General features: G+C 54.9%; 1 protein-coding gene across 4 annotated transcripts in view; it reads left to right on the plus strand.

The window, feature by feature from the left end:
* The window catches only part of Aatk (apoptosis associated tyrosine kinase), a 38,585-nt gene that overhangs the window by 14,557 nt on the left and 10,611 nt on the right, over positions 1 to 13,417 (plus strand). For 3 of the 4 annotated variants that reach the window (XM_052195611.1, XM_052195613.1, XM_052195614.1), the window contains 2 exons: positions 9,894 to 10,027; positions 12,610 to 12,757. In XM_052195611.1, coding sequence (XP_052051571.1) covers positions 9,894 to 10,027; positions 12,610 to 12,757 — 282 coding nt within the window. Of the gene's footprint in view, positions 1 to 9,893; positions 10,028 to 10,070; positions 10,110 to 12,609; positions 12,758 to 13,417 lie in introns of those variants that run through there. The other variant, XM_052195612.1, reaches the window with a different exon arrangement.

A 13,417-nucleotide genomic window follows, 5' to 3' on the forward strand; every position in this document is an offset into this window, starting at 1 on the left:
TGCCTGGGTCTGGGTGGGTGGCCAAGTTCTTCAGCTCTGTATTCCTGTCATCGGCATGTTATAAACATCTGCGAAGCTGCGTATGCCAGGAGCTCAGTATAAACAGGCAAAGTTCACAGGCAGGCTGTGCAGACGGTGGAGGGGTGTCCAGGTCCCCAGCTCTAAGCAGCTGGCCCATGTGTGTCTGCTAATCGTTCATGTGGTACTGAGGAGAGAGAGGTCACAGAGCCCTGGAGGAAGTCACACCATGCACAGCCCCTTGTTTTCTGGGGGGGCTCGTGGTTTAGGCTCTAAGTCAAGTCCCTCCCCTCACTGCCTGAGGGGTTGGGGAGGGTAGCCCCCTCAGCAGAGCTGGACCAGGGTCCTGGGGGGCCGACAGAAGTCTTGGCCCTAGGCAAGGCAGCAGGGGACTAAGATACAGATCAGGCCCAGGAGACATTGACAGGAGACACGTGTTCATTGCTTGCTCAGAGGAATGCAGTGCACAGCCCTGGTAACAAGAGACCCTCCTCTTAGGACAGGAAGGCTGAGCCTTCAGGCCTCATGGCGGGAAGCAGCCGACTCTATGTATTTTGGGCCCCAGCAACCAACCTCGGTCCCACCTACCTGCCCCTTCCTGCTGTGCAGTTTCCTGACTGGTGGACCCGGGTAGAATCACGTCTGCAGGGGTTGGCTCATCCCATCCTATAGAGGGCAGGCGGGTACTCATCTGCCCCTGACCAGGAGGAGACCTTTCTATCACCTGCGAAAAAGTGTGGAGAACCCAGCAGCCAAACAGCCTTTTGTGCCAAGGGCCCTGAGGCACAGGCAGCTTCTTGGAGGGGGAAAGGTTTTCTATAGTCAAAGTGTGCCCTAACACCAGCTCCTGGAGCCATGAATGGTATATCACTGGGCTGGCCCAGCTAGCACCAGCCAGCAAACCCGGCCTCAGGCAGGTCTGGAAGGAAGCACTGCCCCTCCCCAGGGCCTCAGAGGAGCCTGTCAGAGAAGGGACTGAGTTCTGGGAGCCAGCTGCCGCTCTGTGGGGTGTCTGGCTTTCCTTACGGCTCTGAAGGCAGTGTCTGGGAACCAGGTCCAGGGAGTTTGGTGACAGGGCCATAGAATGGGGGTCCTGGAGACGTCAGGTCTGACAGAAAGGTTCCATGGAGCCTGGGTGGTCCAAAGCCTGGCACAACCCCAGACACAGAGCAGAGTCACCTCCCAGCAGCCTGGGCGGTGCTGTGCCCGGATGCATGCGGGGAGGTGGCTGCACCCCAAGCTCGTGTCCTTGGCCTTTGCCCTCCAGCAGGCTACCTCCCCGCTCTGCCCATGCATTAGATGCTGGGTGCGAACCCAGCCTGAGGAGGCCTCCTGGTCCCTCCACACCCTGCCAAGGAGTTGGGAGTCACCAGACTCCACACAGCCATTACTGTAAAATGCCCAGGGATCGCCATCTGGTGGCAGAAGTGGGCCATCTGCCGTGACCTAAATTGGGTATGTGTTCTGAAGAGACCTGGGTGGCCTGTTGGCCCCCTGATATTAGGGACTCTGGGCTGGTCAAAACGTGGAGATGTGGGTTTGGACACACAGGTTGGGTCAGGACTGTGTTGGGTAGAGCTGTACAGCCAGGACCAGAGCAAAGCCATGTTCACTTTGGGGTGGTTCTGACCGCACTGCAGGCGCCTGCCTGGCCTTTCCCACCAGCCTCGGCCCTTCTTCATTCCTCTTGAGTCTCAGCTGGTCCCCGAGTTCCCAGACAGTGGCCGAGTGCAGGATGACCCTGAGGGGTGTGTCTGGTCCAGCTAACAAGCATGTGACCCGAAAGGCACACTTCTGTCCAGAAGCTTCCAGGCAGCAGCAGCAGCAGCAGCAGTGTGTCTGCCTAGCATTCAAACAGAAGGGAAGGTGGGGGGATGCCAGATCTCGCTCACGTCAGCACACGCTCACGTCAGCACTGGCTGCCGGCCAGCCTTTCCCATCACACTGTGAGCATCACCCGGAGCTCCGGTCCAATCAGGGCCCTGTGGACCTGCCCTGCTGCCAGGGCCCGTCTGTCTGTTGGCCGGTGCCTTCTCCTCCCCTGTGTGGCCTGTCCTGGGTCGCCTGGCAGGCAAAGAGGGTCTGAGGCATGTGCTACCTCAGGCTCACCTCAGAGGGCCATGTGTTTGTTTACAATGGCTTCCCTGACAACTGGGGTCAAAAGGTTAAAGTCAATCCCTTTGGCTGACAGCGAAGGGTGAAAGGGCCACCCCTGGAGCTACGGGAAGATCTACCTATATCTGCAAAGTCTCCTTGGCCAGGCCAAGCAGGTGACACAGCTGCAGGCCAGGGGGAGGAGCAGGTGGGTAATCTTGGGGTCACTCTCCCAACTGCAGGCACACTCCCACCAAACCTGGACCTCCCAAGACACAAAGCCAGTCATTACCCCAACATGGTTCAATTCCTGAAGATCTCAGCATCTGGGAAGGTGACACAGACAGCCTAAGAGATCCAGGGTGGGTGGCACACAGCTTTGATCCCAGCACTCAGGAGGTAGAGGCAGAGGCGGAGGTGGAGGCAGAGGCAGGTGGATCTCTGTGAGTTCGAGGCCAACCCAGTCTACAGCATGGGTTCCGGGACAGCAAAAGCTACACAAACACTGTCTTGGAAAATGAACAAAGCCAACCAAACAACAACAATTAGAATAGAGAGGATTCATGGAGGGCGGCTGACACGGCACAGTGGAGGGGCTCGCCCAGCTCCCATCGGGCAGGCCTCAGAGGTCTGGGAGTGGCACAAACATGGCTGCCCTGGGGAGCTGAGTGGTAGAAGGTTTGGGTGCAAGTGCACCTGAGAACTGGCAGATTTGGGTGCCAGTAATCAAGACTGACGGACAGAAATCTTAGTGGACGTGTTTTGGGACACCCGCCCTCATGGCAAAGTCCCACTCCTATGCGAATGTGGCTTTGTGTAATGATTACTGACGTAGAAACATCCCCCGGCTGGGTCCTGAGAGGGAGCATGGGAGATGGATGGGGGGGGGGGAGTCAGGGTGCCTGTGAGATGGGAACAACTAGCGTAGGACTGTGTGGGAAACACCAATAACCTCAGCAGAGCCAAAGCCTCAATGTGTGGCTTGATGGTGGGGGTGGGGGCGGCGTCCGTCCTGTCAGCGTGCCCTAGCTCAGTGTGGATTCCTGTCTGTGCTCCCGAGCCCCGGTGGACAGAGGTGGGAACCCCGCCATTGCAGGCCACCCACTGCAGAAACTTTTGCTTTGTAGATCCGCTCACACACTGATGCTTCCAACCCAAACTAAGGCCCTGCCGGGATGGCTCCTGGTCCTCGGTGTGTGACTTGTTTGAGCCACGGCACAGCATCTCCTGCCGTTTCACCTCTGCCCTTTCACCCCTGCCCTTTCACCTCTGCCCTTTCCTACAGAGCCTTGGTCCCAGGCCGAAGGCCATGACTTTTCCATCTCTACCCATGGCAGTTTAAGATGCTGGACCCCGCTCTCTCAGTGTTAGTGCCCAGGGAATGATGGGGGCCAGGCCAACCCCAAATCATACCTGAGGTGGTAGCTTGTCCTTTCTTTTCCTTCCTTCCTTCCTTCCTTCCTTCCTTCCTTCCTTCCTTCCTTCCTTCCTTCCTTCCTTTCTTTCTTTCTTTCTTTCTTTCTTTCTTTCTTTCTTTCTTTCTTTCTTTCTTTCTTTCTTTCTTTCTTTCTTTCTTTCTTTCTTTCAACTTATTTATTTTATGTATGGGTACACTGTAGCTGTCTTCAGACACACCAGAAAAAGGCACCGGATCCCATTACAGATGGCTGTGAACCACCCTGTGGTTACTAGAAATTGAACTCAGGACCTCTGGAAGATCAGTCAGTGTTCTTAACCACTGAGCCATCTCTCCTGCGCCATCTGCCTTTCCTTGTTTTAGTCAATCACTTTGCGTGATCTCTACAGTCCCTAGGCCTTGGTGGCACTTAGTTGGGACCCAGGCTGGAGCCAGTTTGGGTAACTTCTGTGTTTGTGGGTTGTGGATGGCTCTAGGCAATCTGGGAGGGGGGTCTTGGGGCTCCCTGGTGCAGCCGGCTTCAGAAACCCAGGAATGCATGCAGATTTGAGTTTAAGAGCATCCCTGGCTGTGTGGTTCTGGCCCATTTGGTTGTCTCATCCTGTCTATCCACCCTCAGCGACTTGGGCACCGAACAACAGACAGGCCTGTTGCGTCTCTGTGACCACTATGGCCAGCAGAGGAATGATCTGCAGGAGGCAAGAAGGTAGTCTAGCTCAAAACGAGTAAGCATTTGGTGTTGGTTCAAAGCTCTGGAGTCTGATGCCAAATAGTTGATTATAGGCAGATTTAAGCACAGCACAATTTGGTGAAAGATTTTTCTGGTGATAACTCAAGCCATGTACACAATATAGCTAAAGGTTTGACTTCACTGAATTCTTTTTTTATTGTTGTTGTTTCGTGTGTGTGTGTGTGTGTGTTCTTTTTTGTTTTTGTTTTTTGGGGGTTTTTTTTGTTTTGTTTTTTTCGAGACAGTGTTTCTCTGTGTAGTCCTGGCTGTCCTGGGACTCACTCTGTAGACCAGGCTGGCCTCAAACTCAGAAATCTGCCTGCCTCTTCCTCCCAAGCGCTGGGATTACAGTCATGCGCCACCACTGCCCGGCTCATTAAACTTCTTTATATACTACGTATGACATCTCCCATAAAGATGGGGCCCATAGTTTGACTACACATGACACCTTCCATAAAGACAAGTTCTATAGAATGACAAGTTCATGATAGGAGTCTGGGGAAGGATCCAGTGTGGTCTTAGCCACACGGTACAAAGGGCGCCAGGCTACCAGCCACATCTGCTCCCCGCTTTCCGGGAGGTTAACAGGTCAAGTATCCGCTTCTTTGAAGGAACAATATGGTGTGTTTAACATTTCTGGTTCCCCTAGTGCTTCCCTGTGAGCGCAAGAACCTCCACGCCTCCCACGTCTCCCTCCTTTTCAGTTCTTAAAGAGAAAATTGCTGCTGTAACAGAGACCAATGCTTTGCCTGCAATGGCCGGTTGAACCAATATAGGCAATCACAATAGCATTATCGGAATCGCCTGCAGAGCACCAAGGACAGGGGAGAGCCTATTCAAAGGTCACCGAGACACTTTATCTTTGTATGGAATAGTATGAGAGCAATCTGACACCGCTGCACTCACTGGGCTGTTGTTGACGGCCACCACTGTGCTCGGACAACAAAAATTATACAGTCGCTCTATCTTGTAGAAATATGAAATATGGTTCTTTTGTTGGTGGTGGTCATGGGTTTTTTTCTTTTCTTTTCTTTTTTTTGGAGATTGTGTAGTCCTGGCTGTCCTGGAACTCACTCTGTAGACCAGGCTGGCCTCAAACTCAGAAATCTGCCTGCCTCTGCCTCTCAAGTGCTGGGATTACAGGTGTGCGCCACCACTGCCTGGCTGATATTTTATTAATATTAATAATTAGTTAATATTACTAATTAGTAATTAATGCAATATTACTTACTGATTACTAATGATTGGTGTAATTTTACTGATCATACAGGCCCTATCTGAAACCTCTCTTTGTATCCCAGTCGTCATCCTTGCGACTGGTAATAAAAAGAGACTAAAAACAATCCCCAGCTTGGCAAAACACTGTCATAAAACATCACACTGTCGGCGATCACGACTGTGCCTCTCATTTCTCATGACAGAAGGCATTTGGACTCTGCACTGACAAGCTGAGAGTGAACATGGGCTCAGATAATGTCATGGCGTCACTTTCAGGTCACTGATGTTGTGTCCTCACTGCCTCCCTAAGTCCGGCTTATTCCTCCTCTTGATGGCTTTGTCGTCAGATGCTTCCTTTATCTGGTAGTCTCTGGGATGCTGTCCTGGTTAGAAGAGCATCAGGCCCTTTCCACTGATTGCTTTCTAGATCTTTCCATTAATATACATGTTAGGCTGTGTCTCTTTAGGGCAAAATGCCTTGGGGCAACAGAAGAAGCATCTTTTGGAGGGAAAAAGTTTGAAGGTAGCTTTACTGAGTGTAGCATAGCAGGTGGGGACTTAGGTGGGTGTATATACCACTCTTTATTTGTGTTATTCGACAATAGCTTGACCCCATCCTGTGGGTTGTCAGGGATTCCAGTGACAGCAAGGAAACATAATTATTATCCCATAAATTGCAAAATTCCTCAAGTAGTTTGCTCATATAAGTAGGACCGTTATCAGCTTTCTGTTGTACAGGGAGTCCTAGAGAGGAAATGCATAAAGAGCTATTTGGCAGTGGTGTTTCCTTGAGCCCACAGAGCCCCGTGCCACACCTAGAACCCTGCTCTTCTGCTGACAGGTTAAGGACAGGTACTGTGCACACCTGGAGAGCACACATCTCTGCGCACCTGGCCACAGAGAAGGCCTCAGTCACAGACAGCCCTCGTTCCAGATTTCAAGCTGATGTGAGAACCACACATCATGCACTAGAAGCTTGGGATACTGTGTAAAATACGTCTCTGGTAGAAGACAGTCTCTGCGAGCCTCCTCCAAGTCCTGCCACTGCCAGAGGCTGATCATTTATGTCAGAGAAAGGCATGCAATGCTAAAGGACAAACACAACCTACTTAATTAACAATGGCCATCAGCTTCTAAAGATTTAAACTCAAGGCTGTTTACATAAGGTTTGGGATCTTCAAAATCCAGGGCCCTTTTAATTCTGAGGTTGAGAGTGACTCCTCCCACCGGGTGACAGGGAACTCAGAAATATCTGAGAAATAATCACCAGAAGTCCACGCCAGCCGATACTGTAAACCACACAAGAAACGTGAACACTGCCAGACAGCGTGTGACAGTTCCACGGAGCGAGAGCTCGCTGGGGGCTCCAGTTTAACACATTTCTCAGACAGTCCGATGTAAGGGATTTTCAAGCTATACCAGAAATAATAATTTTAGGTGAAAACCTCAGAGCCAGGCAAACTCAGTGTTAGGGAAGGATTCACTTGCAGAGCTGCTGACCCTCTTCTATTTCTGTCTCCGAGCTACTCATACCTTTTCTTTCTGCGTTCTGCTTGCCAGACTGAGTTCTCGAGGGCCTCACCGCAGACATCTCCACCCTCCCACCACTCCCTCTTCACACTGAGAACCCTTCTGCAGCGTTCTCTGTCTCTCACATCAGGCTGGGTCCCATTCTCAGAGCTTCGCTACCCTCACGTGCTAACTGATACATGGAGTCGGTGCCGTCAAGTCTCAGTCTTCCTTCCACATCCCCATTGTGGGTGAGGATGTGCAAACCGGGGCTCCAACCCGCCCCCCATCATGACTGCCAGAGTCTGACTCCTTCTTATCCCATCCCATAAACAGCGGAGTCTGGGTTCTGAAGACCTGTCTCTCTGGTCTCTCTGCTTAGAATGGCGACTCCTCATGAGCTCTGAGTTCCCACCTGCCAAGACCTGACACCGTGTGTCTGGCAGAGAATTTATTAATTATTTTATGATCCTCCTGAGAAGTCATAGGTTACTGGGATCCAGCTTGCAAGATAACTGTTCTTTTTAGATTAGCGCCTATATGTTTCCAGTGTTCAGCATCGTGTTCTGTGTTCAGGAAACGGAGGATTACATTTTAGCCACTTGCATAAAGTTACAGAGCTTTTGCTGTGAATATTTTGTTCCTTTGGATCTTCACAAACATTGTATAAAATGCTTTTGCCTCAGGACAGAGAAGAATCCATGTTTTTCACTCTCTCGCTTCCTGTCCTGACTCCTGCGGGGAGTGGACTCACTTCCTACCCCCTGTTTGTTTAAAGAAGAAATTTCCTACCTTCTCCAAGAGGTGAGCCCCGCATGGGGCTGGCTATCCATCCCTTCCTTTGAAGGGATAATCCTATGTGCTATCATTCCCGGTTCCCTTACGGCTTGTCTGTGAGCACAAGAACCTCTGTGTCTCCCACACAGGCCCACTTACCAGCCAGCACCCCGCCACAACCCTCTGTGGCCAGGGCCTGCCAAAGGTCAGAAGGGACCCACAGAAAGACCAGCGGCCTTGGTGAGCGGCCGGGGCGGGGGCTGGGGTGGAAGTTGAGTTTGGCCCTTCCAAAGGTGACCTTTACCTGGCAGATGCCCACGCAGCCCAGGGACTGAGCAAGGAGTGGGCTGAAGCACCAGATGCCAGCCCCGGGCCTCAGGGCTGTCAAGTGGACCCGACAATTCAGAGAGCAGTGGGTGTGGGAGGGGTGAGTTCTGATGCCCTAGCGGTACCAGATGGAGAAAGGAGAGAGGGCTCACCATGGCAACGGCAGCAGAGTCCGCAGGGGCTCGCTGCTTCCTGGAGGTGCTGCGGGAGGGTGTGCAACACGCTCACTCGCATGTCCACCCTTCGGTGGAGTCAGTATTTACATTCATGGGACATTCCGGTGTGAGCACACAGTACCACTTGCACGGTGGTGGGGTGGTTCACATACATACATGCAGGACAGACGTGTAAAAAGGCAAACACACAGGCATGCCTGGAAACTGTCACCGACAAGGCTGCTGGAAGGGCATTGGCTTGGGACAGGACTGGTTCCCTGAGAGTGGCTGCCTCCTGTGGATTTTTAGCTTCTGGCTAGTTAGCCTGCCATGGTATCTCCATGAACGCTGGCTGCCACTACTCTGGCTCACAAGGACCCTCTCATCTCTAGGTGTGAGATGGAAAATGTTCACAGACACCTGAGTAGGAATCTCAAGCTGTGTCTGTGTCCTCTTGGCCCCCAGGTTAACCCTTCCTCCGGGCAGCCCTCAGGATGTTCGTTAGCCAGAAGCCCTGGGGCCCCATCTGTGCTGAGTTAGGAACTCCCAAGTGTGTGGTACAGCTGCCTCAGGGACAAAGGCGGCACAGACTCAGCACCCAAGGGAGCTGGGGTGTTCTACATTGCCAGGGGTTTAACGAGGACCCATGGAGAGGATGACTCAGAGGCTGTGTGCTGAGGAAGGGCAGCCTGAGAGGCAGAGCACTTCCCAGCACCTTCCTCAGCATGCAGCGAACATGCTGGGCTGACCCCGAGAGCCGTCTGGAGACACCAGAGCTGGTCCCCCGCACCCCCCCATAGTCTGCTAAGGAACCCCAGTTTGGAAGCTCTGCATGAGGGGTTGGGGTGTGTTCTGCTGTCCCGGGCACCTCATCTGAGATATGGGGGCTCATTTAAATCAGGGGCTAAAGAAGGCTCCTGCTCCCCTCAGGTCAGAAGCAGCCTCCAGGGACTTGGTGAGGGGGACAAGCCAGGGTTTGAATAGGGGGCACTTTGAGAAACAGGGCGCTCCTCAGTGCCAGGAGGGTCTCTGCACCCTGGAAAATCAGCTCCTTGCTGTCCCTCAGCAACCAGGGCCTTCAGTGGCCTTCCGGGCCCAAAGTGAGCTGAGCCGCGTGAGCGGAGATGGGGTCACCATGTGGATCTTACTTTTTCTTAAATACAAATTTTATGAGTGCGCAGATGTTCTTGCCTGAATCACGTCTATTGTCTGTGTACCATATGTATGCCTGGTGCTGCATGTCTATGGTCTGTGTACCTTATATGTGCCTGGTGTCAGTGGAGGCCACAGATGTGTTGGATCCCCCGTGGGGCAGGGGCTAGGGTGGTTGGGAGCTGCCGCGTGGGTGCTGGAAATTGAACCCAAGTCCTCCGGAAGCACAGCCAGCGCTCTGGACTGCTGAGACGTTTCTCCAGCCTCAGCAGCCAGTCTTTATAGAGAGCCTGATACAACAGTGACCTTGATATCACAGAGGGGTGTCCATGGACCTTGGGACTGGGAGCTGAGCCCACACTGGCCGCTCCACTAGCTCTGGCTACGAGGCCATTCCTCAGTCCGCTGGCTCGAGGCCATGTCCAGGTGTGGGGACTGGAGTGAGGGGTCACGTGCTGAGGCTGGGGTGAGACATTTGTGCTCCGCTTCCTTGCAGACGGTGCCCCGCTCAGTGAGCTGTCCTGGTCCTCGTCCCTCGCGGTGGTAGCCGTGTCCTTCTCTGGGATCTTCACCATCGTCATCCTCATGCTGGCCTGCCTGTGCTGTAAGAAGGGCGGCATCGGCTTCAAGGTGAGGACCTCGCGCCAGATCCCGAGGGTCCGTCGCGTCGGCCCACCGCCTGGCTCCTCTCCATCCCGGGGCGACCGTGATGGTTGGTTTCTCTGCAGCCACCCGGGACTAGCTGAACCCCTTGTCTGGTATCCCACAGCCCCTCTGCTGGGGGCTCCTGGGACCCCCATCCCCCGACCCTCATTGTGGGACGTTCTTTGTAGACACGGTCTTACACGGTCTCATTCCAGGTCAGACCTGTCCAGAGCGGCTGAAATGACCTTAAGGAGCCTCTAGGGGGCGCTTGTGAGAAGGTTCTGACTCAGTGCAGGGGCTGCCCCGGCAGAGACCCTTATGTCTGTGTCACCGAGCCAGAGGGAAAGTGAACCCCACAGGCACACTTCCCCGGCAACGATATCGTTCTGGAGCTCCCTAGCTTGGGCATCTTTTGCTTAGAGGACATCCATCAGGTTCCAGAGACGGGAGCCATCCTACCTCTTGAGTGTCCACTGAAGGCCCTGTGGCCTTCACTACAATCTCCCTAGGAGGCTAGAGCCCACAGCTGAGGCCTTCACTCTAGTGATGGAGGCCCTAGGGACTCCCTGAATCTTTCCAACCCCATGGCCACCACTGTCACCCTGTGACTCTAAACAGGATACGGGGCAGAAATCACAGCTGATGCCCCCCCCACACACACACATACACACACAAAGAGGAGGCGCCACTGAGGGCTGCGGGGGCCGCAGCCTTGTCTGTCAGCACATTGAGGCCTGGCCAGAGTCCTGGACATTCCTGCACCCACGTGGGGCTGCAGGCCAGGCAGGAGGTCAGGGTGGGAGGGGGGCTTGTGCCCAAGCACAGAGCCAGCCTGTGTCTTGGGGTCACCTCCCGCCGGGTACCCTACACCAAATGCTATCACCCTTTTGCAGAGTCCCAGCTCCTGGTAGCACAGGCCCCAGCCAAACATGGGTGTTGAGTTCCTTAACAGCAGAGGGGTGGTCCCTGAGGCTGCAGATCTGCACCGGCCCTGGTGCCCCCACCCCAGGGGACAATCTCCTGACCTCCTGATTGTCAGCACACAGCAGGCTGGACAATCAAAGGAGGGTTGCTTTCTTGGAGGACCCTGAGGGCAGAGCCTCAGGTCTTAGCTGTGGGGGTGGGAACCTAGGGTGCTGTTTAGGGCAGCCATTGTGTAGCAAGCCCCTCCTCGGGCTGGGAGAACAAGGCTCCACACAAGGACTGGCAGCGGTCCCTCCCACCCTCGCCCTTCTCACCTCCTTGGGAACATGGTGCCCAGAACATTCCAGCACCAGTGTGCTTTGGTTGGAGGGTCACTGCCTCCCAGCTTCCACAGCGAGAGCGAGAGCGCACGAGCGAGCTCCCTGCTGGGGCTGTTCTGGGCAGGGCCTGGATGCTCACTCTGTGCTACCTGATCGCCCGCTGTGCTGGGGGAACCCGGCTGACTCCCTGGCGAGGGAAGGTAATGGCTGAATCCAGAACTAATTAATATTACAAAGGGGGAAGTGGGCTTCGCAGGCCCGGTGTGTGGGGCCAGAGGAAATTCTAATGTGGTCTTTTAGGCTCTGGGGAGGAGGAAAGAGTTGCCACAGAGGTCAGTGGCTCTGCGCTCAGAACGCAGACCTGGGCTAGCTACGGGGAACATAGGGCCACCCCTTACAGAAAGACAAATGACCTAGAAAAAGAAAGGTCCCCAGGGTCTGTTTAGCCGTCTGTCCGCAGGAACGTGGCCCGGAGCGGGCAGCCAGGCCCTGGTTTGTGCCGGTCCTCAAGTCTCAGAGCCTCAGTCTTCACCTGGAGATGTGGGGCTGGGAGACTTACCCGGTGCTGCGGACAAGCTGGCCTTGCTTCCGCTCTGTCCGTTTTGGGTTTTATGTGTTTGTTTGTGGTTCTAGGCAAGTGTTCCTCCACCAACCTTGGCCTTGTTCATGGCTGTGGCCTACCCCAGACTAACTCTGCTTAAAATGTGATCTAGATGCCGGGGTGGGGTGGGGTGGTCTCTCCTAGGCTGATACTCTTCAGAGTCACAGCCTGTCCCAAGAGTAGCCCCCCAGGGATGCCCAGCAGCCGACTCCTAGGATGCCTGGGGCACTGGAGGTGGTTGGTACTGGGCTGAGGGGACACCAGGGCCTGCAGGCAGGCTGTAGAGGTGCACATGGTGAACAGGTCCTGGGTTTCTTGCTCCCTCCCTGTCCAGCTAGGGATGAGGCACCCAGTTACTTCCCCCAAGACTCACGATGAACCCCTGCCTGTAAATCTATTGCAAGTCATGGGGTGGGTGGGGCAGGGGGAGACCTTGGTAGGGTCCCTGAGGGGCTGTTCTGCCTCTGTCCCTTGAACTCTCTCTAGCCCTTCTCCAAGCCGGACTCAGGCTGGATTTCCAGTCCCACCTGGGCCCGAGGCCATCGGCCTCTCCAGAGATGGTGGCCCTGAGGAATCCGGGCCAGTGGGTGAACGGGTGGGGAGAGGCCATCCGTCAGGGGCCCATGCTCTAGGCCTGTTGTAGTCAGGTTGAGTTTTGGGGGAAGGGGGCTTTTCATAGCCTGCCCTCCATGACCCTCTGTGTTCTGCTCACCCACCTCCAGGAGTTTGAGAATGCTGAAGGGGACGAGTATGTGGCGGAGTTCTCTGAGCAGGGCTCCCCAGCTGCGGCTGCGCAGACCGGCCCCGATGTGTACGTCCTGCCTCTCACGGAGGTCTCCTTGCCCATGGCCAAGCAGCCGGGTCGCTCGGGTACGTGGACCCGTCTCCCCGAACGTGCGTGCCGTGGGCGACGGGGACGCTTGGGGCACGGGCAGTGGGAAGCCGAGGCCTCCTTGGCTGCGTCTCAGGCTGGGCTGTGTTGGAAGGTGCACGAGCGCCTTTCTGGACGGGGCCAGCTGTCAGCAGGCTTGAGAGGAGCCCTGTCCGTCATTCCTCCACCCAAGGGCTGCCGTGCAGAAGCTGCCGCAGGCGGCCCGGCACTCTGGTTCTTGGATTATCTGCCTTTCTCTGCTCTGCTTGTCCCAGGATGGTTATCCCCAGACTCCTGCTTGGACCTAACCCTGTAGGAACGTGGCCTCCTTGTCCCTACAGAACAGGCAACCCACAGAGCAAAGGGAACAAGAGAAGCACCAATGCTCACCCCCACCCTCCTACCTCCGGGCAAGTGTAGGCAGGGCCTCTTCCCCCTCTTCCCGGGCTTCCTTGCCCTGTCTGCCCTCCATTTGCCTTCCTCCCAGAGCCTCTCCCCTTAGGCTAGTCCCTCCCGACTCTCAGAGGTGACAGGTAAATGCTGCTCTGGTCACCATGGCTACATCTACAGCAGTCAGCTCTCAGGCCTTTACAGCCTGAAGTTTCTGCTCATCTGATGGCGCCAAGAGAGAGGGGCTGGCTCCAGTGCCTCCTCACTGT

This window comes from Apodemus sylvaticus, chromosome 10 (genome assembly GCF_947179515.1).
Source record: "Apodemus sylvaticus chromosome 10, mApoSyl1.1, whole genome shotgun sequence".
Classification (NCBI taxonomy): domain Eukaryota; kingdom Metazoa; phylum Chordata; class Mammalia; order Rodentia; family Muridae; genus Apodemus; species Apodemus sylvaticus.